At 39.2% G+C, this 27779-nt stretch overlaps 1 protein-coding gene across 14 annotated transcripts in view; it reads left to right on the top strand.

Annotated features, from left to right (window-relative positions):
- Nucleotides 1–27563, top strand: part of CDC42BPB (CDC42 binding protein kinase beta) — a 91362-nt gene extending 63799 nt beyond the window's left edge. The window contains exons 18-39 of one of the 14 annotated variants that reach the window (XM_038137092.1): nucleotides 561–666; nucleotides 2246–2394; nucleotides 3074–3168; nucleotides 3256–3335; nucleotides 4764–4814; nucleotides 5895–5984; nucleotides 6407–6496; nucleotides 6898–7003; nucleotides 9385–9521; nucleotides 10092–10231; nucleotides 11803–11884; nucleotides 15029–15245; nucleotides 15633–15695; nucleotides 17938–18534; nucleotides 21703–21800; nucleotides 21912–21996; nucleotides 22144–22264; nucleotides 22366–22483; nucleotides 23405–23443; nucleotides 23573–23681; nucleotides 23773–23843; nucleotides 25834–27563. In XM_038137092.1, coding sequence (XP_037993020.1) covers nucleotides 561–666; nucleotides 2246–2394; nucleotides 3074–3168; nucleotides 3256–3335; nucleotides 4764–4814; nucleotides 5895–5984; nucleotides 6407–6496; nucleotides 6898–7003; nucleotides 9385–9521; nucleotides 10092–10231; nucleotides 11803–11884; nucleotides 15029–15245; nucleotides 15633–15695; nucleotides 17938–18534; nucleotides 21703–21800; nucleotides 21912–21996; nucleotides 22144–22264; nucleotides 22366–22483; nucleotides 23405–23443; nucleotides 23573–23681; nucleotides 23773–23843; nucleotides 25834–25965 — 2776 coding nt within the window. In that variant the 3' untranslated portion in view covers nucleotides 25966–27563. Of the gene's footprint in view, nucleotides 1–560; nucleotides 667–2245; nucleotides 2395–3073; nucleotides 3169–3255; nucleotides 3336–4763; nucleotides 4815–5894; nucleotides 5985–6406; nucleotides 6497–6897; nucleotides 7004–9384; nucleotides 9522–10091; nucleotides 10232–11802; nucleotides 11885–15028; nucleotides 15246–15632; nucleotides 15696–17937; nucleotides 18535–21702; nucleotides 21801–21911; nucleotides 21997–22143; nucleotides 22265–22365; nucleotides 22484–22840; nucleotides 23383–23404; nucleotides 23444–23572; nucleotides 23682–23772; nucleotides 23844–25833 lie in introns of those variants that run through there. The other 13 variants (XM_038137094.1, XM_038137093.1, XM_038137100.1 and 10 more) reach the window with 13 other exon arrangements.
- Nucleotides 27564–27779: the final 216 nt, after the last annotated feature.

Genomic DNA, 27779 nt, shown 5'->3' with positions numbered 1-27779 from the left:
GTCTGGGTGTCAACTTTCTTAAGTCTCTAAAGTGATTGTTAAATCATCCAGTTTGGAACATTTTGATAAATTCATGCAGGAAGTTGGTCATGATTTAAAATGTCAGCATTAACATATAGAACCTCACTAGCTGTACTAGACAAGCACTTAGTACTTCCACTCTTCTCCCCTTTATTCACTGATCTAGCAAGCTGTGTGCAAGAATTTCAGCGTGCAAAACAAAAAGGACTGGAAGGTAGCCCTTACAAAAATTGAGCAAGTAACATGCAGATAATTTTCGTATAACAGCAAATCTCTGCAGAACTCTTGCTAATGGAAAAAAGGGAGGTTTCAGTTTCCCTAGCAACTGCCACAATCAAGAAAATCAGATAAAAGAAAAATTTAAAGCAGGCAATCTGGGATGTATTCAGTTTTCTGTTGCTGGGAGAATGTTCCCTGCTCTGTTCATTCCTGTTATGTCCCTAAACCCGGCGCAGACACTCTGATAATTTGGTGGTACAGTATTTGGTGCTGTGAGCCACGAAACTGCTAAGTTATGGGTTTTTGTAATTGCACAACAGGGTAAGCGATGAGAAGGATGCTCGTGGCTATCTCCAAGCATTAGCTTCCAAGATGACAGAAGAACTAGAATCGCTGAGAAGTTCCAGTCTGGGGTCACGAACACTGGTAAGGAAATAGGAAACATTCAGGATGTTCTGGGCATGTCTGAGAAGCTACATTTTTGTACCTAAAGATAATTAATCCCCTGCTCTGCTGTATAGTTTTTAGGTACTGCTTGCAAATCCAGCTAGGTAATCTGATTAGAATTTGATCATTACAGGGGGCAGTTGTTTCACACTAATATCTGCCATCACAGGTATTAAACACTATAGAGGAGAAGAGAAATAATAACTTAAACCATCAAAGGGGAGTACAGAAATATACCTTACCATGTTATGCACAATTGAATCATTGCTGTTACAGTGAGACAACAAAGTAAGTTTTGTTCTGTGAGAAAATACTATCTGGTGTATACCAATAGAAACCAGGGACACACAGAGCATGTGGCTTTATTTACATGCAGAACAATGAGACCTTTGGGCCATAATTTTCCCATACAGTAGTAACATGAATTCCCCAAAATTTAATAGAAGAACTTTCATAAAGGAGTATGGTTTCAAAGAGAAAAACACTTGCATAAGGAAAGGAAGAGCCATTTGCAGCTTGGCATGGGAGCCCACGTCCCCACTAATGCCAATCACCAGTCTGCCATCCAGAGTCCATCTGCTGCTGGTTTATGCACTTGAGAAATTACCCACCCCTTCCAAACCTATGAATATGAGAGAATAAGAGAAAGTTTTATTTCTGTGAGCTGACATTTGTTTGCATCATCAGGAGACTATATTATAATATAGAGAGGTTTAACGGGAAGAAAGATTGGCTCAAATGCAGTTTGCATTTTTATCTTAGCTTCTGCCTGAATAAAGAACACTATCTGTTCTTTATATTAAAACTAAGGCAGTTGCTTCTCAACATAAAAAGTGCTTCTCAATTTTCATGACTATTATTTACAAATTCATCTATGACTAGAGAGGTATTCATTAGGGAATTTCAGGAACATAGGCCATGCTGAAAAATGTCTGGAAAAGCTCAGAATATTAGCTTTTGGGGTAGTAGGGAGGAATTGCATGGTGTATGCTGGAGTATAGCATATGTTGTGTGTATGTAGCACATGTTAGGTGTATAGTAGCTTATATAGTATATGCTACATAGCAAGCATAAGACTTGATTAGGCAAACGTTCTGGGTATCTTGGGCATCCCAAGATGCAGATTCTTTCTTCCTTTTTTTCTTCTCATGGTTTTGCTACTCTTGTTATGTTTTATGTTAGTATGTTTTACATTAAATGTTGACATTTATCTCATCTTTGAAAGTCCATTATATCACTGTGCAAGTTTTACACTCAGTTCTAGATTGAACAGTGAAAACTCGTGATTTCCAGTGGGTTCTGCCTGACTTCCATGCTCAGTGATCCAGCATTTTGATTTCCACCATATTGTGTTAATGGTTTACCAATATTAAAATTGCTCTTTATTTTTGTGTCATGAAGACTGACTATTAACTGATTTTCATGCAGCAGGTATGCTGTCCATAGCTAAATAAAAGAGCATTCTCTGAACCAGTGTGAAAGCTAATTTATGTCTTTGGGCAAGAGCAGAAATACCCTTAGACAGTTGATAGTAATACTCAGTAACTTACTGCAACAGGATCCGCTTTGGAAAGTGCGCCGCAGTCAAAAGTTGGATATGTCAGCAAGGCTGGAATTACAGTCAGCCCTTGATGCAGAAATTCGTGCCAAACAACTGGTTCAAGAAGAGCTACGGAAAGTTAAAGATGCAAACATCTCTTTTGAAAGGTAATGAGGGTTTTGGTTCTGTTTGGGGATTAATGTGCTGATCTAAATTGCTGATTAGAATAGCAGCAGCTTCCTTAAAATGTCCCCTTGTGCCTGGGTATTGGAGTCTGTCAGAAGGATCCCATTCTACAGACTGCATTTCTTGCATAGCCACATGAGAACTGTAAAAATTCCTTCAAGCAAACACTTCACTGCTATAGTGAGTTGCAAATCTTGGGCATCTGAGAAAAAAAAAAAACAAAACAGTGTTAGAGCAAATTCAAAGCAAATTCAATACCATTTCTTCAACTAATTGGAGAGTTAGACATGTTCTTGGGAATTGAAAGTCAAAGTACTATTAGAATCATTTTGTTTGGCAGATACCTGCAGTGATAGCAGAAGTCTTAAGTACAGTTTTAAATATCTAGTCTAGTAATGAGGTATCTGTTCAGGGGAAAAGTAAAATTATCATCCTCAAAAAAAAAAAATCACTTAAAAAAAACCCCAATGCCCCTCAAAAACCCAACATAACTCCCCAAAAATCACAACCAACAAAAAAAAAAAAAAAAAAAAAAAAAAAAAAAAGAAAGGGCTTTTCCAAAAGTCTGAGATGTAGGACCAGAAATTAACAACTTGTGTACTGGCGTTCCTGCCTTTGAGACATTTCAGATTACATTTCAATCATATTTTTGTACTTTAGTAAATTAAAGGAATCAGAAGCAAAAAATAGAGAACTGTTGGAAGAGATGGAAGGTTTGAAGAAAAAAATGGAAGAAAAATACAGAACAGATTCAGGTAATTAAATTTACTGTATTCTAGCAGAGTTCTGACACAACCCGTGATGTTGCCTTTTAGCTAAGCCCATTCTGCTTTTGGTTTTAGGTCTCAAACTTCCAGACTTTCAAGATTCCATTTTTGACTATTTCAACACCTCTCCTCTTGCACGTGATTTGACTTTCAGAGTGAGTTATTACATAAAATAACTACAAAAGGAGATAACAGAATTCTATTTTTAATATGTAAAAATATCTCTTAGGCGCTGTATGGCAGATTGTTATCTTGCATATTAGCCAAATCAGTGTGGCACGGAATTGGATGCCCAGTAGTTGTCAGTTTGCTTGGCATTTTGTAGAGAAGCTGGCACCTCTGGGAAATATTCTCAGAAGTTCACTTTAATTATTTCCCATTCTAGCTTCTTTGTTTAGGTTAATCTCAAACATTTGCTAAATGAAATATATTCAGAGTTTTTTGAAAATGCTGGCACACCCTGTTACAAATAAGGAATTAAATGCTTTGCAGTTGGAAGATGCTGATTATTACAAGGAAAAGTGTTCACACAGTTCAAGGAGTGCTTAAACAGATTTGTAAAATTGTTGGCTCCAGATCTTAATGGAGTGGTTAGAAGAGAAGGAGCTGGGAAGAGAATCAGAGGACCCACAGATGTTGGTATAATAATTTTATCATGACACACCCTGTGATCCTTAGAAAACTAATCATTCAAATCACGCTCCACGTAGGCGTTTCACTTTAAATGATTTGTGCATTCCCCGAGGAAGCAGCTGTTAAATGCAACATTGAATCACATTTCCTTACTTCATGAACTCTTGATCCTTGAAGATTTTTCTGAGTTTTTTTTTCAATTTTGTTTTGCAAAGCATAGACAGTTTAGGATAAAACCAAAGGCTTGAACTGAAACAATCTGTTGATGAAGTGGAGCTAAAGGGGTTCAGGTTAAAACCTCATCAGTCTGGTTAGATTTTCTATCTGAGATGTCAACTCTCTCTTTTTTATTTTTCTTTTTTTTTATTGTCACTGTTGCTAAAAACAAAAAAGCCTATGGACATGCTGTGATATTTTCATACAGTTTGTGTATTTGCTGTTCCCAGTCACAAAATGTCTATGCTGCCTTTCTGTTGAAGCAGGAAGATGTGCTCTATGGGTGGCAAGGAGGGAAGAGGGAGAAGCATGATACATGCTACTTTCTCAATACTAGCTTTTACCTACTGACCTTGGTATTTTAAAACATTGTTTTGAAAAGTACCAGATAGATGTAAAACAGTGACATGTAAAATATCAAGCCCATAACTAAATAAGGTTCCAATTGATGGATCCTAAAATAAATCCATATTCTCTATGGAAATGCAGGTGGCATTTTCTGATGAATTACATTAAAATTGCTGATACCGTGCTCAATAACTTACATTAACTTTTTTTTTTTAATATGTACTTATAAAGATATTTTGTGTCATCTGCTTTGGGGTTAATTTAGCCTGAATGAGTTTCATTTGGCCATATAAAATTTTATTTAGCTAGTCAACTAATATTCTATCTGAAGTTTTCCTGTGGGTGATAAGCGATCGTTTTTATCCCTCATATCTGTTACAACAAAGGATTCTGTTTCTTCTTCGTCTACATCTTCTCTGCTAGCCTTTTGGGAAGAAGTAAGTTTTTGCTAGTAGTTTTGTGTCCTTATTTTGTTGTGACCTGTCTTAGTAAGAATGGCCCTCTAAAGCTAGATATTTTGCTTCCTTAATTTCTCTGTAACTTAATCCACTAAACGTCTCTGAGGCTTACTGTTTTATAGTTTGACTATCTATATAGCTAAAGCTGAATCACGCAGTATTTTGAAATTTTTTCATATTACATAATCCTGCAATTTGATCTGAAATGGCCCAGCCCTTCCAATCAATTTGGAACAAAACAAAAATAACAAGTATCTGAACAAATTGAGTGAGCTAACTGGAGATGTCTTCCTGTCTAAACTGGCTGGGAAGTGAGTGATTCATTACTTGTTGCCTTTAGTGCTAATTACATCATTGATGTGAAGTCTAATCTCATGTTTTGTTAATCACAGTTTTCATGATGTCCTGAGAGTACAGTAATACAGAATCCTACTTCCACACCCAGCTGCTTTAGCTCTGCAATTGTAGCATACTTCCCCCTTGTGCTGGCAATTAGTAGTTGCTAATTTAAGTGTGAAATTAATAGATGGCTTGTAATGGATGCTAGCTTTAAATGTTAGTGAAATATAAGACACTGTAATTAATTAGACATGATTCTTTTAATGACAGAGGCCAATCATTCTTAAACAACTTTTTAAAAGAATGAGTATTACTACTTTAAGATATTTTCTTGTGGCAGACTTGCTGGCTTCTGTATGCTAGAAAAATCCTAGCGTAGTAAGCTACCATGAGAAATCAGCTATTTTAGGGATGATTGCCAAGCTACTCAAACATCATTCCATACCTGCAAGCAAGAGATTAGACACAGCCTTGCTGGGAGAATACAACTGTTGGAGCATTTATTCTATCTACTATGAGATTTTGCATTTCAGTACTTCCAGCTTTTCCATCAGGTGTCAGGGTTTGTTTTGAGGAAAGATCTTTTTTCAGAGTGGATGTTAAATGTATGTGTACTTCATATAGAACTCAGCACCGGGTCTTGTTTCCATTTTGTTGACACGAGGACACCTCATCAGATGTGTGGTATCTAATCTAACATGTTTGCTGTCCCTTTTGCAGACCAGCTCTATTAGTGAGCAGGAGATGCAGGGTCCCAAGTCAGAGGTTTCACCATCTACTTCAGTTGTAACTGCAGAGCAACAGCAAGAAGTAAGAGACCCGTTATTTTACCCTGAAGAGTAATTCACCAGAAAGTCTCTCTGTCTTGTTCATGATAAATACATACTGCAGCATTCATTATGAAGAAGCAAGATTGAATGCTGCATATTTGCAATGTCTCAGTGTTAATTGCACCTGCTTTGAGGACAGTTGCAAATGAAACCTTTTCGCTGGCTTTGTGTATGTTGATGTACCTCATTTTCATGTTTTCTGTATTGCTGCTTGTTTGTTGGTCTGCAGGCTTTCCTGTGAGTGCTTTAAAACACAATCTGTTTCTATTAAATCAGAATGGCAATGTTTACAATGATTAAATTTTTTATAATTTTCAAAAAAGGAAAAAAAAATCAGAACAATAAGCTTTGCCACCCCAATCTTGAAACAAATTCTTGCAGCCTTATTTTGCTCAATTACAGTTTCTTGTGATTCAGGAACCAATTCGGCTTCAGAGGATGCCTGCTGCTCCTTCCCCCACCATTCAGTCCATTTCTCTAGCTGTACCAAAGGTAGGGGGACTGTGCTAACCTTATTCTAAAGAACAAAGGGAAAAAAATACCATTTATAAATTAGCCCTCTGTGTTTTCTTGTCCTGTTTGGGTTTGTCATGTGTGTTTTTTTTGTTAGGTCTGTGTTTTTAATCAAATGCTTCCACATGCATATCAATGGGTTTTGTTTTGTTGGAGGGGATGACAAAACATGGTTGTAGTTTTGGGTCTGAGTGTCTTTTGGAGTTGGAAATAAAACTGGTACTGTTGTCTTGCAGCACCTGCTACATGATGCACTTACATAAAAGAAGCCCAGGCTTCATAATGTACACACTGATATACTGGAGGGTGGTGGAGGGAGTTGTTTGCATTACTCAAGTCCAGAAAATGAAGTTATTTTTTATCCTGAATATATCTTTCAGCCTAAAGCTCACCAGCTCAATATCAAGTCGTTCACAAGCCCCACTCAGTGTAGTCATTGCACCTCTCTTATGGTGGGATTAGTTCGACAAGGTTATGCCTGTGACGGTGAGTTGGTGAAACTTTTTGTCAATTTTCGGCAAGCCCCTCAAAAAAGCATCCCAATGTATTTTAGGACAACCATTTCTTTGGGGAGGGAGTGAAAGAGACGGGTGGCTGCCACTAGATGACTTTCCTTTTCATTGCATCACAGCATATTCCTGAAGTCTCTTCAGAAGAATGATGATGTATGATGAACAATGGTTTCCTCGCATATTGTACAATATTAATTAATTCTGTTGCCATTACTGCTGTTATAGTGCAAGGAAGGGGGTAGAGAGGACAGGACTGGTTTCTTTTGTTGTACTAGAGAAAAGTGCAGGCATGGTCTGGTGACATTAATCTGATTATTTCTATTTTATGCTATTCTGGTCATAAACCCCATATGTTGGGAGGACTGATTGCTCTATTATTTGGCCTTTATCCTGTCTTGCTGTCCATTAGTTTTATTTAAAATGCTTTATCTGATGCATGTATCACTACTTAATTCCATGTTCAAGTATATGGAGGTATTTTAATTTGAAAATATTTACTGTATATTGATTAGACAGATGAGCTCAGTTCAGTAGGCCACAAATTCATGTAGTATACATACTACAGTACAAATAACTTTATTTCTGTGCCCAGCTTAGTCCTTGCTAGTGGCAGCCTCTCCACTGACACCCTCAGTATCACGTGTAGATTGCCTCATCTGCCCTTCAGGGCTTTTTTCCTGGCAGATCTTCTGGTGGCAGTTCTCTCCCAGGAGAACCCATCACTCTGCCAGCACTTGCCCTGGGGCTGCCTTTTGTCTCCTGTTGCTGACAGTTCTGAGTTCTTGTTTTGCATCTCTTCTTGCAAGCTTGAAACTGTCTTTTTCCTTTAGCGCAGCTATTGGCTTCACTCTCCTTTTGTCTTGTGTATTTTGATTAAGCTCCACGTCATTAGTTTTCCATTTTGCCTAATCTGCAGCAGTTCTTGATTGCTACATAAAAAACTAAAATCATATTGATATAAAGAGATGACTCCAATAGAACAAAACTTGGCCAAACGTCCCCTCTCAATCACTTGCATTTCCCAATTCCTCCTCTTTCTAATCCTGGAGACTGTGGTTACAGCTACACTTAGAGAAGACTGGAACTGACTCTATCCTGTGGATTTTCCCTATTCTGTAACTGGTGTACCTTGATATCCAGTCCCAAATAATCATGATGCCTCCTCAAAGAGCTGAATTTATTACCTGATCTTGAGGAGCATCTACAGTACTTTGTGGGTATGACTGTTTGGTAACCTCTGCCCTCCTGGGAGCAGACAGTGGCTCAAAGAACAAGCCAGGCAACCTGATCTGGGCTGCCCCCTCTGCTGTCTCTTCCCTCAGGAATCATGAGGAGGTTTGTTGCCCTGTCTGTGGCTGTAGCAGAAGCAGGCTGTTTCCAGTTTTTTTGGAATCCTTTGAAACTTCATAATTACAGAACAAGATGTACCTAGGATATCTGCCAGATTCCCACTTCTGAGAATATGGTTAGGAGCAAACACAGGACAGCTCAGTGTCGTGCCCCTCTCTTCCTGCCTTCCCAAGCCTAGTGGTAGAAACAGGGTAGCTGGGACAAACAAAGCAAAATCTCAGTGGAAGGATCTCACCCCTAAGCCGTGGGTCAGATGATATAACACATTAACTCATTCCACAGTTCTTGTAGTCTGTCTCCTGTGAAATGGCATGTATTATGAGGTTTTTCTGTGTACTGCATCTGTGTGAAGTGCTTTGTAGACGAGACCTAGAGACCTCTGTCCCTTGCTGGTGCAGCACAAAGTGCTGCAAATGGTAAGAAAGCATGCAATGCTAGTTTGCTCCTTATTTGAACTTACTGGAGCTCTGGGCAATAGGTATATACAGCTCTTTCATCGTGCAGTATTTCAGTCCTTGTCCCTGGTTTCTGCTTTATTTATGCTTTATTTATGTCTATATCTTGTGTTAATAGTTTAACCCTTTATATTTTTTTATCAGTTTAGTTTTACATTGTCTTTGCAGTGTTCTTGCATACATGGATCAAATTAAAAACCTATTAACACTACCCTGTAATTTTTATTCCTTCTTTATTAGTACTGTTTCTCTTCTGTGACTCGAGTTGGTGCTTAACACCAGCAAGGCTGCCCAGCTCATTTTCCTTAAAATGTGTACTCAGTTCCTGCCCTTTATGAATGTAATAGGCTAAAAAGAGGAAATAAAAGCACTTTGGGGAGTCTCATACAATATCTAGGTGTGTTCACACCTTCAGCATAGTGAGCTATTGCAATATTTGACTGCCAGATTCAGTGTGATTAATTAATTTGCTGAGTGTAGACTATGTTAATCACCTGTTATGATTGACTCATACACATATTTCACTGGGAATTTTCTCTTTTGTACTTAGTGTGTTCATTTGCATGCCATGTTTCCTGCAAGGATAGTGCACCTCAGGTCTGCCCTATACCCCCTGAACAAGCCAAAAGGCCTCTTGGAGTAGATGTGCAAAGAGGAATAGGAACAGCCTACAAAGGTTATGTCAAGGTAACAGTCTTTTCTTCTTGGACAAGAGAAGAATGCTTAACTTCACTTACAGCTCTACAGCTTGGAACCTCTAAGTATGTTTAAACACATCTCCTATATAGTGCTAAAGCCTTAAGGCTCTGTGTGCCATCTATGCAGCTTATTTAACCTTCGTTGCTTTAGATGTGGGAGAAACACTTGGTTTTACTACAGGAGCTGAAGTTCAGTAGATTAGTAGCTACAATGTTCATAAGCAGTAGGGGAAAAAAAAAAAGAATGGTTTAAGAAATAATTTCTGTCATTTTTGATGTAAGCATAATACAAAAGTTAAACTGTCCTACCATTTTGGCATAGGTGGAATATCCAAACCTAATATCTTGATACAAGTCTTCATATATTTTTTAAGCTGTAACAAGGAATGGTTGAACTTAAAAGAGGAAAAATGATGGCTTGATTACTTGGTATATTTCATCCTGTTTTGAAGGACAAGTAGAATGTGCTCTAATTCCATTGATCAAAGTATAAGCTTTTCTAAATGTCCTGCTTTCTGTGTCTTCTGCACGTAATAAGCAATCAATTATTTACCTGCAGGTCCCAAAGCCTACAGGAGTTAAGAAAGGGTGGCAGAGGGCTTATGCAGTTGTCTGTGACTGTAAACTGTTCTTATATGATGTGCCTGAAGGAAAATCCACCCAGCCTGGAGTTGTGGCAAGTCAAGTCTTGGATCTCAGGTTTGTATTGTTACAGCAGAGTAGAAATCCTCTCTACTTTTTTTCTTAACAGGAGTGTTTATTCCTAGTACACAAGAAATTAGAAGATTTTGAGAGCTCTGGCCTAAGAAGATTCGTGTATTGTGTACCTTAACTGCAGCTGAGTTTAGGCTGATCAAGTTGGCTCAACAAGAAATTACTTAAGTGACTTTACAGTCACTCACACTGCAATCACCAGTATTCACAGCACTGGCATGCTTCTTCCTAGAATTCCATTTGCACCTGTAAAAAGCAAGTGTATATTGGTACATTTCTTTTCCCATGCACTCTGACCTCACCATTGAGTCACAGATCATCCCATAGCCACTAAGTTCAGGAATGCTAGAAAAATTGAAGTAATCTGCAGAAAAGCATCAACTAATTTCCACTGCAAATGGCTCTGATCCTGCCTTTTAACAGGAGTTACTACTTCAAGGGGAACCATCTGAACCAGTGAACACTGTCTACCAGATATCCTACCAAACATCTGAGACTTATGTTGATCAGAGTAACCAAGGAAGTTCTTTTATTTCGATTTATGGAAATACCAAGAAAGCATAATACCTTTTAACGTTACAGCACCTCTGTACCTATGTTGAATATAAAGTTTGCATTCACAAGCACCTTGACTGATACTTTTTCCAGACAGCAGTACCGTGGGGTTACACCAGTACTGCTGTGCTGTTCTCACACTCACTGGGAGCTGTCAGTGTCAGCTCTCTGACGTGCTGGCAGTGGGAGCAGGAACGTGGAAGTGTTGCAAAGAGCAGCATTCCCATCAGTGCATGGCTTGAAGCAACTCAGCCAGATACCATATACCAACTGTCCCATGCTTTATCTGCTTGTTGTAGCTGCCCCTTTGAGGCTGCCATCTCAGGGTTCTCAGATGTTTTTAATAGATGTTAACCACCACAGCTATGAATTCTAGCACGGGCAAGTTTCAGACATTAGTGTCATCTTTGCTCTAAAATTGGCAGTTATGGTGATCAGCTTGGTCAAATTCAGTTTAAAAAGGCTAGTGCAGACAAGCCCTCTGGGGTGGAGCACTCTAAAATGCAAAACTTGTTCTGATGTCTGTTTATTTTACTGTAATAGAGAATAAAATCTAGCTGTTTTGAAAACCCTTATTTGAAACCCACAAACTATAATTATGTTGCCAAGAGCTTTTTATGTGATTTTTCTTTTTTTCCAAAGGCCCCTCTCTTGCTACACATTGAGGTATGAATTATTAATTTCTAATGTGTCTGCTGGGCTGGAAGAGCAATATTCTTGCTTCTAATTGTAGAATAGGTGTGGTTGGGACACCAAAACTACACAAAGCCACCCTGCTTAACTTCAGGTAGACTGAGATACATGTACCAGATGCTGTAGAGACATAACTGAGGCTTGGGAGCTGTTTGGGTCAAGGATGGTTAGAGCATAACAAAGCAGTTGTGACCTGTGCGGTGTTAGGAGATTGCAGCCTATTGAAACAGTGGTGATACCAATTAGATTTTGCTGAATGATCTGTGTGTGTGCTTGTATGTGATGCTCTCGCTCTCTTTTCTCACTAGAGATGAAGATTTTTGTGTGAGCTCTGTCCTAGCGTCGGATGTAATACACGCAACTCGGAAAGACATCCCGTGTATATTCAGGGTATGGCTGTGCACTGCCTCTTACAGAAAATACCTGTTCAACGCCACTGGTTTCTTTGATAATGGCAAATGCTGTCCATATCTAATGTTGATTGAGCTATGTAGAAGTGTAAGAATTTACAATGGCTCCTGACATATGTAGAAGAACAATATGGTGCTCCTCTTATAGCACCATAAAGAACAAAGTTCTCCTTCTTTAGCTGCTTCCTTGTATATAAAGTTTGGCACTTTTTTATTTTCCTGATTATAATTCAAATATTTTCTCTCTTTTTCCATTGGTATTACCAGACCCTGTTTTATCTTGCTTCAGGAACCAGTGCTGTAACAGAATATTCTGAAACTGATCTAGTGTCCTTAATTTCATATTTAAGTATAGGAGAAAAAAAATAAAACAAGAGAAAATAACGAACTTTAATATCCCCTTCACTGTATGTTCTATCTGAATGCTGTATTTAGTTTTTAACAGCAGGAATTTAATTCCTATGTTTTGTGTGAATCATATTAAATCTGGAGTTCTAAAATTTAGAAAAGGATACATTAGTAGCCAGTATCTATAATCCCTTACATTTGAATACAGAAACTCATTGTTTTCAGCATCTCTGATCTTCACGCATTTAGAATCAAGTCAGGAAAACATGGAAAGCAAAGAGCTGTCAGTCAATTGCAGTCCCTATCATTTGATCCTTCAGGATTTTACTTTACAAGTCTTTGCTACTTGTCTGTCTCTGCTTTTCTGCTTTTTTTTGTAAAAATATTTTCTGCAGTGAATTTTCATACTTTGGTTTACTACTACCTTTACCTTAAGTTTCCTCTTGTTCGTATTTTGGTTTTTGGGTTTTTAGTTCCCATCTGCCTACTCTCTTCTTAAATTAGCAAACATGGAATACTGTAGGGAAGGACTTCTGAGAAGAGAAAATATGCTGTGCAGAATGATGGTTCATTCATTTAAGAACAAGGCATCCATACAGTTCAGCCTGCCTGACTTGCTGCTCTCTAATTTCTGCCTGTGGTTTTTAACTGAAAGGGTATCTAAATAATAAAAATCATTTTAGTCAAATATCCCTGTGTAAAAATACTTGTGAGGATATACATGACCAAATATCTCCATGGTTTGATCAGATTATCCCCTGTTAAAGAGATGTCATGAATTAACTGGCAGCTTGATGTGTGAATATATCCTTTTAGGTAGGGGACCGGAGAGGCTGCTGATCAGTTCTATGTCCTCCTTTAAAAGCAGGAATTTCTAAAACTGGAAACCACTAAACCTGACTGGAAGAGTCTCATCTCAATTTCATTTAGTTCTAGATCTGCATCTTGCTGACACAGTCACATAGAGTAGCTTGTACAGGACAGTTTAAGCTGTTAATTTATATCATCTCTGTAAAAATGTCATCCTTCTTTTGTATGTGTCATTGCACATAACACACGGTGAGATTGGTGGCCTATGAAAGGTAGATTTTCATTTCTTCTGGATATTCTACCAGCAGAAAACAATACCCAGCAAATTCTGTTCTACAAATAGAATGCTGTCAAACACATGTTCCCACCTCTGACTCTCCATGAATTCAAGAAGAGTAAAAAGTTGTCTCAGATTCAAACATTTCTCCTTGGTAACCAGTTTTTAAAGCTGGGTGTTAGGCCATGCTGACATTCAGGCATTGCAGTCTTAAGTTCTGCCATCGATTCACAATTCTAATAATAGTGTAAGAGTTGGCTGTAGTGGAGTGCTCCCACAGCTTAGCAGTCCAAGTTAAGAAGTCTTGAGTTTCCTAGCAAATAATGGATTTTTGTATGACGAATAATGCAATATATATTGTGACCAACTGCTCACTTTTTTTCCTTGCATTTGACTACATATAAGTTGCCAGCTTCAAAAGATTGATGAGTAATACATGGTGGTACTTCAAATGGAAAACCATTGCTGGAATCTGGTTTTGTTTTGTTTTCTAAACATTATCCATTATGCCTCCATCTGCCTTTAAAATATTAATGCTTAGTTAGAGTTTAGACAGGAACAAACCTTTATGCAGAGTAGTAAGAGCTATGAGCAGCTGCAAGTACTCAGTTCTTTCCCTACCTCCCTTCACCTCCACCTTCATCTTACTTCTGAACTTCTGTCTTTGACATCCTCTTATCCCAAGTTTACTTTCAGATATATTTTATCTTCGAGATGAGTGTTACTGTTTCATTCACTCTTCCGGAAGTGTGTGTGTGTTGCATTACCACAACATCCGTCCTTACAATGATTGTCTTATAACAGCATGTAGGCTGAAGGTCTGATATTCCATGTTACAGCCTTCTGGTTTGCCCTTTTACACCCTTTGTTGGGTTTTTTTTCTGTTTAACTGTTGTTATTCAGAGTCTGTGGTGAGGGCTGATCCTGGCTGTTGGTCTGTTTGTCTGTGGCTGAAAGTATAGTTCTCATGATACCATAAACCCTTCAGTCTCTTCATGCACTACAAAACCCCAAAATATTAAGAATTACTGCATGCATTCTTCAGGCAACAGAAGTTCCTGGATAGTTTTTCTATTTAGAACACATTCTGCTTTGAGATCCATGGGATGACTTAACTGAAAATTAAGTGAAGCCATAGTGATTTTCCTTTAACACAGGGACGTGGGAGGATGCAGTTCTTCAGCCTCAACTACTGCTTTCCTCCAGAGCTTTGAATGCAGATAATGATGTGCTCTTCCCCTGGACAAATATTTGGAAAATTAGATAACAAATTCAAAATCTAGAACTGATGATAGCAATGCCTTTGGGTTTCAATGCATCTGGTTGACAAAGCATGTGTGTCACTCTCAGTAAATTATGGGTGGGTGGGATCAGGACAAACAATGGTTCAGAGCAGGAAGGAGCCTTTTGCTGCCATGTATTGATTAGTGTAGCATTCCCTGCCCATATGTTAGGATTCAGAATATTTAAGCAAGGCTGAATACTTTTAAACAAAGCCACTGTGGCTTGTGCAGTGGTTGTGTTTTGGTAGTTGTTTTGAAGTGCTGTGGCTGTATTAGCTGTGTTGTGTATGCCCCTTGGGTACATCATTCCATTGTCATGAGAAAGTGTAGCTTATTTTCACCGTTCTGTATGATAAAAAAGGCTTTTATTACTCTAACTAATTCCACTGTCTCTCTCTGTTTAAAGGTGACAGCTTCTCTCTTAGGTTTGCCTTCAAAGTCTTGTTCTCTACTGATCCTGACGGAAAATGAGAATGAAAAGAGAAAGTGGGTTGGAATCCTAGAAGGGTTGCAGTCTATCCTGCACAAAAACAGGCTGAGGAACCAGGTTGTGCATATTCCACAAGAAGCCTATGACAGTACCCTGCCTCTTATTAAAGCAAGTTTAGCTGCTGCTATTGTAGGTATGTTTGTTTTAACTTTTATCAGTGTATGAAGGTGGTTGGAACTTTTAGATGGGCTTTTATAATGAGAGCACTGACATCTTGAAATAAATTCCTCAGCTGAATTCCTTCGTGAGAATTTAATAATGGGTGAAAAATGCTAATCTTGCATTGATATTCAGGTTTCTTCATCCACTTGGAGTAAATAATACTGTTGAGTTGTTCAGCAGGTTGTTTTAGCAATATGGTACTTAGCATGCTTTTGACAGACTGTGTGAATTCAAGCAAAATTGATTTGCTGGTGAGAATCTGTTTGTGCTGAAATGTTTTCAGCTGTTCTAAACAAACAGCCTGTTTTAAAGATAAGACCAAGCTTGGCTGAATTAATGGCCTTTTTTTCCCCCTTAGATCGAGATAGAATAGCCATTGGTTCAGAAGAAGGACTGTATGTGATAGAGGTGACCCGGGATGGTAAGTTAGGCCATAATGCATGCAGTAATTACATACAAAATAATGAGCTCCATAAGCTTTAGTGCTGCAGTAATATAGGTTGCACAACAGCCTTTCATGTATAGTAAGTATTAAGCACTCAGTTAATTGATGAGAAGGAAGAGTGAATGTGAGATATGAGCACTAATTTGGTCGTTATCATTACATTCAGGTGACTGCTGAAATTAAAGGGATGAGTTACTGGCCATATCCTGACACATTCTCACCTTAGCTGTGTTCCCACAGCAAGGATCAAAATGCTTCAGCACACAGAGCAGGCACAGCACACACACAGTTTGTAGATTTCTCTTTAAAACCTCCATGTCTTATCTGTTTCTTCCAGAAATTTGACAACCACTCACATTCTCTTGAAGACCAATGGTGTCCAAAGCAAATGTGTCTTGGGGTGCTAGTCTTGTCAGTGATTTTCTCAATTCCTTTTTCTGTGTAATTTAGTTTCTGGCTATTTGAAAGTTGGATTTTACTCATGCTAAAGCTTGCATTTCAATATAAAATAAAGCAGTGAATACAGGTTTTTAAAGACTTACTAGACTTGCAAAATTAAATTATATCAGGGATGTGGGTTTGGGTCAAAAGAAAATTATTCTTGTTTAGAATAAGACATTGCCCAATTCCAGGAGAAACTGCTTACACAGAGACAGTGGATACTTGGAATTCTTTTTAACAGTAATGAATGCCATTCCTTTGAGTAAACTTCCAGTGGTCACCATTCTTTTAGTAGTTAGATATAAACATAACTTGAGATGCAGATGATTCCAGGAATTCCAGTACAGCTTCTTGCATAAAAGAAAGTTGTAAATTTAATTTGAAAGGTCATTTCCTAAAGGAACAATTATCTGCATCACCATGTTATATGGAAATGTGAAAATTAATTATCAGGTTTGGTTTTAAGAGATGTTTAGCAGGAGTTTTCTATGGCCAGTTCTGTGTGTTAATAACATTTTTGTAAATCGTAATCTGTTTTTCATTTTATGGCGGTTGTAATTTTTAGTGTTAATTAACTGCCAGCTGTTTATAGCAAAGGTCTTAGGTTAGAATATTGCTTAATTCTTGACAAATAAGCTTGAGTTGGAGCTAGGAAAGAAACTATTTCTCTGTGGCAAAGCCAGTTATTTCCTAGAGCATTTCTTCAGACATTTCATCTATTTATTCAGGTGAGGGTACACCACAACAGCACTCTGTGATTTAAACAGCTAAAGTCTTATTGCCAAGTTTAAAGAATTTGGTAACTTTGGCTACATTACTGAGCTGTTACTGAAAAAGGCAAAGAATTTCCAATGAAGAGGTCTCTCTTTTTTTTTTTAACTACAGTTCACAAATATTTTTAATGCATTCAGCTAGAAAAAAGATGAAAGTTACCATTTAATTTTATTGGTTTATGCTTATTAAGTTTCCTAGCTTAGAATTGCTCTTCTTTTGTACCTCATTAAATACTTACTGCATTCTTGAAAGTCCTTCTATAGCAAATATTCCCAAAGAGCACACATTGCACCTAACCCCCTCAGCTGCCTCTAACCCTTCTTTAAAAAAAAATGCATCAAACAGCAAAAGTCCCAATGGGTAGCCTGACTAGTCCTTGTTCTGAAAGGGTTTTCCTGGTGCCTGTCCTGAGCCTCTCTTCCTGCAGCCTAAGCCCATTCCTTCTTATCCTTTCCCCATCACAAAGGGCATTTTTTTGCCTTTCCATATGTGTGTTTTATACCCCCTTACTGTACTGCTTTTGTACCTGGCTGAAAGATCTGCCAACAGTGCAGCATTTTGTCTCCTCACTTATCAGGATTAAATACTTTATATTTCTTGTCTTTGTTTTCTGCTAATTTGGTCTTCCTCCAAAATTTACTGAAGATGCCGATGTTTTTCTGGAGGTGAGACCCACTTCTGAAGATGCAGCATCTTTCACTGTACAGATGGTACAGATACAATTCAAGAAAGAAATGTCTCCATTTATCCTACATGTTAAGCAGCATTTTCCCACAAAGTGTTGTTGAGATTTTTTTTATGAATCGTTAGGGTTACAGGAATGCTTTGTTTCATTTTTTGCTCTGAGAATTAATAACAGAGAATCAAACACGTGTAATAAGTGCTCTTCCTCACCTGATACATGTCTGTGTTTAATTTTCAGGCATCACTGTGTAGCACTGCAGTGGTTCTGGGCCAGGTGATTTTCCTGTTTAACTTACGGCAGCTCTTGTTTCCTTTGCAGTGATAGTCCGAGCTGCTGACTGCAAGAAGGTGTACCAGATAGAGCTTGCTCCCAAAGAAAAAATCATCATCCTCATCTGTGGTCGGAACCATCACGTCCACCTTTACCCCTGGGCCTCTCTGGATGGGTCAGAAGGGAACTTTGACATTAAGCTTGCAGAAACTAAAGGCTGCCAATTGATTACAACTGGAACACTAAAGAAGAGTTCTTCTACTTGTTTGTTTGTGGCTGTCAAACGACAGGTTTTTTGCTATGAAATTCACAGAACTAAACCTTTCCACAAAAAATTCAGTGAAATTCAGGCTCCAGGAATTGTACAGTGGATGACAGTGTTCAAGGACAAGCTCTGTGTTGGCTACCAGTCTGGGTTCTCTCTGTTGACCATCCAGGGAGATGGACAATCTATAAACCTGGTAAATCCTAATGACCCCTCGCTTATCTTCCTCTCACAGCAGTCTTTTGATGCCCTTTGTGCTGTGGAGCTCAGTAATGAGGAATACCTGCTTTGCTTCAGCCATATGGGAGTTTACGTCGATTCGCAAGGTCGAAGGTCACGCATGCAGGAACTAATGTGGCCTGCAACTCCTGTTGCCTGTAGTATGTATATGTTTTTCTGTTGCCATATCCCTGTTGCTGCTTTACTTGTCAAAAAATACTCAGCATTGTATTCAATTTTGCTTCGGTTTGTCTTTGAATATCGAGTTTAAGTTTTGGTGAGTTAACAGACACGTGGTAGTTTTGGACTTGGAGATCCTGGATGCTGCAAGAAATGCTCTGCCTTATTACAGGACACAGAAGAATAAATAGTGGAATGCAAAATAATTTTTTCAGAGAGTAGTCCTGGATGCAGGACAGTGTGCTACCTGTCTGTGAAATTCTATAAAGATTTTGAGAGAGCATAAATGTCCAGTTGCCTGTAGGGTGTCTTCTGTGTACTGTACTCAAATTACAGTAGAAAGTTAGAGAAGAAATGTAACTGCAAGTCTGAAGTTTCATCAAGATAATAAGAGATAAAAATTTTCTCCTTTTGGTTTTAATTTTAGAGGGACAGTATCCAAAAATAGGATAGGTGGAGGGTAATATTTGAACCACTCTGCTTGTTTCAGGAGCATTGGTTATCAGCTTGGTAGAAGAGAGGCACATGCAGAGCAGTTTTCAATATTCAGTAGTCAGAGGCAGTTGATGATAAATCTGGTATTTCTATTTGAAGCTCAAATAGCAATTAAAATTTTTTGAATGATTGAAGGCAATAAATAGCTTTTTGTTTAAGTAGTACAGCAAGGAGTTAGGTGCATGTTGGTTTGATCAGGCCCAGCCCTGATAGGAACGTGCTTAATTGTATTTGATTTGAACTGAAATTGTTTGCTTACTTTACCCTGACCTAATTCTTTACAGAAGTCTGAAGCAAAGTCCCAAGAAAACTATGTAGTGGCAAATTTACTTTAAGACACTGTTAGCTAAAACTAATGTTTCCTTTCCCTTAATCAGCTTTACAGTTTTTTGCATTTCAGCAAACTAGACTTGCTAGTTAATGGTTTTGTCTGTTATTATTAGAAGTGTTCTTACTGTAAACTATTTTATAACATTCTTGTACGTGCAATCCTGAGTGGTGCTGGCCTAGGGCTGTTTTTGTAGAAAGAGCAACATTTTCTGCTGCCAAAGGAAACTGAATTGCTTCCCTTTTCATTAGTCTTGTCCTCATTCCTCAGTCCTAGTGTCTGTCACTAGTGATGGTGGGTTTTATTAACTGTCCCATCAGGAGGTTGTAAAATTACGAATGGTTTGAGTTGGAAGGGATCTTAAAGATCACCTAGTTCCAACTCCCCTGCCATGGGCAGGGACACCTTCTATTAAATCAATTTTCTCAAAGCTCCATCCAACCTGACCTTGAACATGGTACTAGCATGGATGGAGCAGCTTCTTCCACACCTTCCGTGAGCAACTTGTTCAGTACCTCACCACCCTCAAAATAAAGGATTTCTTCCTAATATCTAGTCTAAACCCACTCTCAGTTTAAAGCCATTTCTCCTGTCGTATCACTCCATGCCCTTGTAATAAGTCCCTCTCCAGCTCCCCTGTAGCCTCTTTAGGAACTGGGAGGCGCTGTGAGGTCTCCCCAGAGTCTTCTCTTCTCCAGGCTGAGAACAGCCCCAGTTCTCTCAGCCAGTCTTCGTAGGAGAGACCAACAAAGTGGAAGTGATTCTGCTGTGGTAAAACACCATGGTGTAGAGAGGTTTTAGGCTAGAACAGAGAATTTGTGTCTGGGGCATTCAGTGCCCTCACCCAGGAGAGGGCAGGGTGAGCCCTGGCCCAGCTCTTAGGCCAGCTGGCCTGTCAGGGCTGCCCCTGCACCAGCCTGCTGCCGGTGTCCTGTGCTGAGCCAGCGTGGCTGTCCTCGGGCCGCTTGGCTCCCGTGCAGCCTGCTGCAAAGCCTTGGAGCCAGCTGCCCCGGAGGCTGGAGCACGGGCCAGCCTGGTGCAAAGCCTTGGAGCCAGCTGCTCCGGAGGCTGGAGCACGGGCCAGCCTGGTGCAAAGCCTTGGAGCCAGGAGGCTGGAGCCTGCTCCGGAGGCTGGAGCACGGGCCAGCCTGGTGCAAAGCCTTGGAGCCAGCTGCTCCGGAGGCTGGAACACGGGCCAGCCTGGTGCAAAGCCTTGGAGCCAGCTGCTCTGGAGGCTGGAGCACAGGCCAGCCCGGTGCAGGCACTGACAGCGCTCTCTGGGAACCACTCAAGACCTGGTTAAGCTCATCAGCTCTGACTGGCAAGTGCCAGCCTTGGCTGCAGGTGGTGTTTCTGCCTGATGCCCACTTCTCCCTCTTGATTTGAACATCCACGCCAGCTAAGACCACTTGTAATAGATGCTTGACCATAAATCACTTCTGTGTTACGTTTTTATGATAGCTGTCCAAGGCGTTCTTTTAATGAATTTAAAAAATAGCACCACAACTGTACTTCAGTTCTTCCAAGAAGATTCTGATGTGTTTAGTGTCCTACTGGGTTATTTTCATTTTGTTTATGGAAGCATCTTCTCTCTATTAAATCCCTTAAGTTTCTAGTAACTGCTTTTTACATCAGGAGACAGTCTTTACATGAGCAGAAGCATGTTGATACAAAACTCTAGAGATCTCTGCTTTTTGTTTGACCTAAAATAAACTTGTCTGCTGATGCCTTTTATGCTTAAAAAAAAAAAAAAAGTTAAAAAGAGAAAATGAGTTACAGGCTTTAAGCATTGTGACATTTTTCTGTCGACTTGATGAAAGTAACCCATACATGAATATCTAAAGCTAGAAAATTGTAAGCAAAAGAGGAAGGAAATTGAGAGCAGATCTGCATCATGAGTTCATGACCCAGCTCACAGATGGTGGCTTTCTCATCTCCTCTGCACTCAGCAGATGTATAGTTAGTTTGCTTCTTCTGAAGTGAAGTAATCCATAGCAAAGCTAGCTGTTCAGTTCCTACCACATAGCAAATTTGTATGCATCTGAAAACTTCAGATGCCATTTTGCAATTTCATGAAATGTCAACGTGAAGTTTTAAAAAATACCGAAAGGGTCAAATTTAAATATTTCCGTAATGCTGATAGTTGTCATTAGCAAATCTATTTTCACCAAAAAATCTGTTTGAAACTGGGGCTTTGAAAATGTGTTTTAAAATGTATCTTGCACATAGTGGAAAACTTGTAACTGTTGAAATCTGCTCAAATGTTTGTCAGTTCTGCACTATGGAAATGACATTAGGGTTTTCTGTTTGTTTTCAATCAATGCAGGTTGCAATTCTTCATATGTAACAGTGTATAGCGAGTACGGTGTTGATGTGTTTGATGTTAACACTATGGAATGGGTCCAGACTATTGGCCTGCGAAGGGTAAGTAATTTTCTTTGAATATTGAACTTAATTGGGTTACTTTCAAATGAGGTGTTTCTTCAGAGTGTATGCTAGACTTGAGGTAATTCTCTGTCTCCTTCCTCAAAACAGATCAGACCATTAAACATGGATGGCACACTGAACCTCCTTAACTGTGAGCCACCAAGGTTAATCTATTTCAAGAACAAGTTTTCAGGTGAGTCCTGAACAGGGGGAGAAATGGGTAACTCATTCTAACTGGTAATTTTCACCAAATGTTAGCTTCGCACTAGATGAAATTTGTGTTGAATGTGTCTAGGTCAGCCTGTACCTCTGTAAGTGAAATTGCTTTGTGCTATTACAGCAGGAGCTGGCCTCAGTGTACCAGAAACCTCTGACAACAGCAAGAAGCAAATGCTCCGAACCAGGAGCAAAAGAAGATTTGTATTTAAGGTTCCCGAGGAAGAGCGGTTACAGCAAAGGCGGTAAGAATTTATTTGTAAATCTGTAAAAAATAACTGAATATACATGATGACATGCAGAGACTGGGAATGCTAATAGCAAAAAATCACTCTTGTTTTTTTAGGGAAATGCTTAGAGACCCTGAGCTACGGTCAAAGATGATTTCTAACCCAACGAATTTCAACCACGTGGCTCACATGGGACCAGGAGATGGAATGCAGGTCCTCATGGACCTCCCACTGGTAAAATACATTTATAAGGGAGGGATACATATGTGCATTTGTTCTTGCTCACAAAAGCTGTGAAGATGAGCTGGATGGGCTCAGGTATTATCCCTGTACCGAATTCTTCTTTAAATCTTTTTAAGAAGGGTGAACCTTCCTGCTGTGCAATGCTTCTAAATCCTGTACAAGGAAATACTGTTAGCTGACTTATGAATGAGACACTGAAAGACAGATACCACTGCCAAGAGCTTGTTAGTAGCTTTGTGTATAATCAGTCTCTCCTCCTTCCTTTTTCTTTTTTGTCTTAAAACAACAGAATGAATTTCCTTTCCCCTCATCCTCTCAACATTCTGCTCTTGGTATCACCCCCAACAGGCTTTGAGCACATCTATCACATGAGCCCTATCTCTGCTGAAATCTCTCTCCAGAGTGACCATTCCTCACTGCAAGGCTCCCTTCTGCTTTCTTCCTCTTCCTGTCCCTCCTCTGCTTCCCTAGCAAGGGTAGGAGTAGCTACAAACTGTTAGGAACTGGAATATGGTATGCTTGTGGCACTTCACCAATTCTAGAGCAATAACAAGGGGGGGAAAACTAATGCTGTGGAGGTAACTAAAATGCATGCGACTTGCAGTGCTTTATAGCATTAATTTCATTTTGTAATTAACTAATACAGCATTCTATGAGCTATTTTAGTGTTAAATCTACAAGAGGAAATGTGAAGGTACACGTTTATGTTCTGTATGTACCCAAGAGCTTTTAGTGAGGCTTTCTCTTGTCTTTCTCAGATAGCCCAGATGTGGGTCAGGCATTTGTCATTTCAGCAGGAGGAGGAAGGAAAGCAGAGCTGTTAGTACAGCCCCTGCCCCTTCATAGAGGGTTTGCTGGCTGACAGGTTCCAGTGGCTGCTATGGGGCTTAGTTCTTTCTCTGTCTTTCTCAGGGTTTGTGTCTGTTACTGAAAATATGTGGATGTGGTCAAGTAAGTTCAGTTTTTCTACCAACACTGGGTTGTAATAGCTTCAAAAACACAGTAAAGTTTTCATGAGTAACAGCTTCTTCTTGGATAGCTTTTGTTGCTGGCTAACAAGGTGTTTCATTTACACTGTAGAGTGTCCTACCTCCTGCCCAGGATGAAAAATCCTGTCAGTCTTCAGCCAACCTGTCACGGCAGCAGCAGCAGCAGAGAAACAAAACCTACATCTCATGGCCCTCGTCAAGTAAGGCTGGGAGCAAGCTGCTCACTTGTGAGCTATCATCTGTGATGTCAACAGGAGCTGTAAACTGCCTTTTGTCCTTTCCTCTCTGCAGGTGGCAGTGATGTGGGAGCAGCCATGCCTTCCCGAAGTATGTCCGACCCTGACCAGGAGTTTGACAAAGAGGTAAAACAGCTTCTCTGCATGGAGACCAACAATACCCTGTTGATGTAGATTGTTCTCTTTTTCCAATAAATTACATTCCCAAGGAAATACTTCACAGAGATGTTTATGGAGATGTTTTCTTTCCACAAGTGTTTTTCCCAGCAAAAGTTACAGACGCTAACACAAAAGCAAAGCTGTGAGAAGGTCTTCTTGTGGTGATATTTTAAGAAGTGTAATGTCTTCAATTAAGCTTTTTAGGCAACAGAAATTTGACTAATTGATGAAATGTCCTCAAAGCTCCTAAAAATGTACTCCGGGATATTAGCATAAAATAGCAAAGTAATATGACTAGTTAAGTAATTTTCTGTGCTGCCTTAAGGAAGACTTTTTGTCATGTAACTTGAGAAAGAATCAAATTTATAATACATAAAACTGCTTTTAGCAAGAATAAGAGTATGTGCCAGTAGTCACCAAACTTAAAATGTCCTGGCTTTACAAAACTGATGTTCCTGAATTTAAATAGAGAAGATACATGATTTTTTGTATCTGTGATTTATCATGTGTTTTTTTCTAAGCTTTGCTAAAGCAAAAGTCTGTGCAAGGAAAGTGATAGGAATTATTCCTGGGAAGCAAAGTCCCTGATTAAGATATTTTTAGTGCTTTTTGGTACCTAACTGCCTGCCCATATAATGCTCTGAATTTTGAAGCATGTTTTTGTGAAGCCAGACTTTTGGTGGATGCCTCAGTTCTGATCACACCTGTGGTCTGACTTCTTTTGTAACCTTCAGTTAGCCATTAAAAGCACATGAAAGTGGGGATCTCTAAACATGGGTATTTTTGGAACAGTCTTGGTTTTCAAAGGCTGTTATGATGGACTATGTTAGTTATTCTGCTCACCCTTCCCAAACTCCAGTATATTCCATGCTCTTATGGTAATTGTAGGCACAAGTAATGATAGATTCAAAAGGGAATTTTTACAATGTTTTCTCTTTTTGGTAGCTCTTACAATTTCTTATGACTTATTAAATTGAAACAAATAGTAGTTTGAAACTGGAAAGAGGCTCTAATAACACCTTTTGGCATTATACTATTTCCCCCATGGCTTTTGACTTTATGAACCGGATCATGTTAGGATAATCTTGTTATAGATTATCTTATTTTTGTTCAAGCCATGCAAAATCTTCTGAGCAGCATTCTTGAAGGATGTTACCTTTCAGTCTATTTGTCAAGTATATATTTCTCTTTCTTGAAAATAACTTGCTGCAGTGTTAACAGGGTTTTTTTGTGCAGTATTTCATTAGCTGTGAATCTCTGCAGTGCTCAGAATTGTAACACACCAAAATAGCGGGAAACTTGCCAGCCATCCTGTTGAAGTGAGACCAGCCTGTGAAGGCAAATATCCAACGACTAATCTCATACTGGGGAAATAACTGTGGATAGTCTTTATTAGATATTGATGTAGGACATACCCACTAAGTGTATTCTGTTTCCAGATCTCCAGCCAGATTCTTGGCAGCCTTCACTCGTTTGTCAGGCACTTCGCAGGCTTGTTGCTGTTTTGTAAACAGTTCATTATGCTTGTTTCCTTCCTCCTCACCGAACTGAATATTATTTGACCATAGTTTGGATATGTTTACATGGGCAGAAAAAGCTACTCCTGGGCTATAAAAATTGCCCAAAAATTTCAGGCTGGTGAATTCTGAACAACAGTATACAGATAGCTGTATTCCATCAGGAAAGCTTTGCAATGGCTAAAGGAGAGAAGCCAGAGATGCAGCAATTTCCACATACTTACCATAATTCCTGTCGCATCAGAGGTCACCTTTGGGACTGCGCTAGAGCCTGTTGATGGTAGTGGAAGTAATTGCTTGAATGTTTAACTGTGGAATTAATCTGATGCACACTGCTTCATAGGTGTTGCTCACCCTCATTTTTGAGTGCCTTTGAAAGCTTTTGAGTATAAAGAATTCACTTCAAGTAAACCTAATTCTTTAATGTTTCTCATTAACAGCCTGATTCAGACTCCACCAAACACTCTACTCCATCGAATAGCTCAAATCCAAGTGGTCCCCCAAGTCCCAACTCTCCTCATAGGAACCAGCTGACGCTAGATGGACTGGACCAGTCGACCTGTGACGCGTAACGCCACCGCCACTGCGGCTCCTGTCATCCACTGCTCCACGGCGTTCAACAGCAGGGCAGCGCCGTCTCAGATGCTAGTGCCAAGACTGACACAGACTCTCTAGTGTTGTACAAGAATAATTATATATCCAGATTGTAGATACAAACTATGGAAATGAAGAAAATTCTTTACTAATAGCGATTGGGCTTTTTATGCAGAATTGTTCACTGCTTGGTTACGGTTGATTCCTTTCTGCACAGCTGTGACAGTTTTATTGCATAGGAGCATTCAAGGCCACCGGTAAATAGTCTTATTCTTATGGTGAAAGAGAAATAGAGTTACTGATAATGTTGTTACAATATCAGGAATATTATTTTTCTATAGAATGATGTAATGTCTGATTAGCAGGAAATCCTTTTAGACAGAATTTGGACTTCTAAATAGGAAATGTGAGCAGGGCTAGTTACATCCTCAGATGAATACACTTTTCCCTTTTTCCTGTAACTGTTTTTTTCCTAAATCTTAAGGAGAATGGTAGGAAGCTGTAGGTCGTTTCCAACATCAGTAGAGTCACCAGGAAGTCAAAGAAAAGCTGGTTATAGTTTTGTGGCCTTTTAATTCATTTAGCCATTACATATACAGCTGAATAACTGTCTTTCTGTCTTTCTACCAACTTTTTAGTCTTGTACATAGGACTACTGACAGTTATCTCTTTACCCATTCCCTGCTTTTAGTCCTCATCAGTCATTAGTCAGGGCTTTTGAAATACTGCTGTGAAAAAAATTTTACTCCTAGTTCCTGCCTTTCTCCTCCTGAGAAGTTGTTTCTCCTGGGTTTTTGGTGTAAGGACACACTACGCTGTTTAGCTAGCAAGCCTTCTTGTGGACGCATTGCCCTCTGAGTCTGCCTGACCCAGGGACTGTATCGCACTAAACCATCAGTCTGTTCATTGGTTACCAAAGTGGAACATGAAGGATGTGTAACTGGGGGTGCTGCTTTTCTCATTAATTGTATCCTCACCTGCATGAAGACCCCATGATTATTAATCAAGTATTGATCATGTAGAAAAATGCACAACACACTCCTGTATATTTTGCGATGGCCCATGTGCGGTGATGTTTTGCGTGTATATTTAATCTCATGCTTCCATGTATTATACATTTAGTACTCAAAGATTTGTGACCATGTTTCATTAAAAGCTTGTAATTAATTCAGTGGCTGGCATATCCAGTTTGTCATTGTCACACTAGTGTGCCTTCTGTGCCAATTTTATGACAGTTGGATGTCACTTATTTAAAATTCAGTTTAAATGGGCTAATGATATACCAATGGCTAATGTTCTTTTCTGAAACACTGTATAGGACGTGCACTTATCTTTAGTTTAAACTGAGTGTTCTAGTCAACATTTAATCCTGTTACGTTAAGTGTTCGACAGTACTTGCTCTTTTTCTCAGATTCTTGATAAAGGGGCTCAGTTAGAGCTGGACACTACTGCTTTGGGGGTTTTCTGGTTTTTACTTTTTTAATGTAAGTCTAAGTCTTTGTAATTATTGAATTGTGAGAACATTTTTGAACAATTTACATGTCAATAAAGCAGAAGAGGGAGGTTTTAAAGTTTATAGTTGTCTGTCTTGACATCTGAATACAATCTACCACTGACACTTGCTTCAGTCCCATGGTAAATTCACCTTGTTTACATGGACATTTGACATAAACTGAAGGTATTTTGGAGCTCCATACCCAAGCACTACAAGAAAGATGCATATTGCTGAAGGTGAATGAGTGTTCAGGAGCCATGGAAGTCCTTTTGGTTGAATACAACACTGAAATTTTGT

The sequence above is a fragment of the Motacilla alba genome, chromosome 5, assembly GCF_015832195.1.
Source record: "Motacilla alba alba isolate MOTALB_02 chromosome 5, Motacilla_alba_V1.0_pri, whole genome shotgun sequence".
In the NCBI taxonomy this organism is placed as follows: Eukaryota; Metazoa; Chordata; class Aves; order Passeriformes; family Motacillidae; genus Motacilla; species Motacilla alba.
This window is presented reverse-complemented; position numbering and strand designations above follow the sequence as displayed.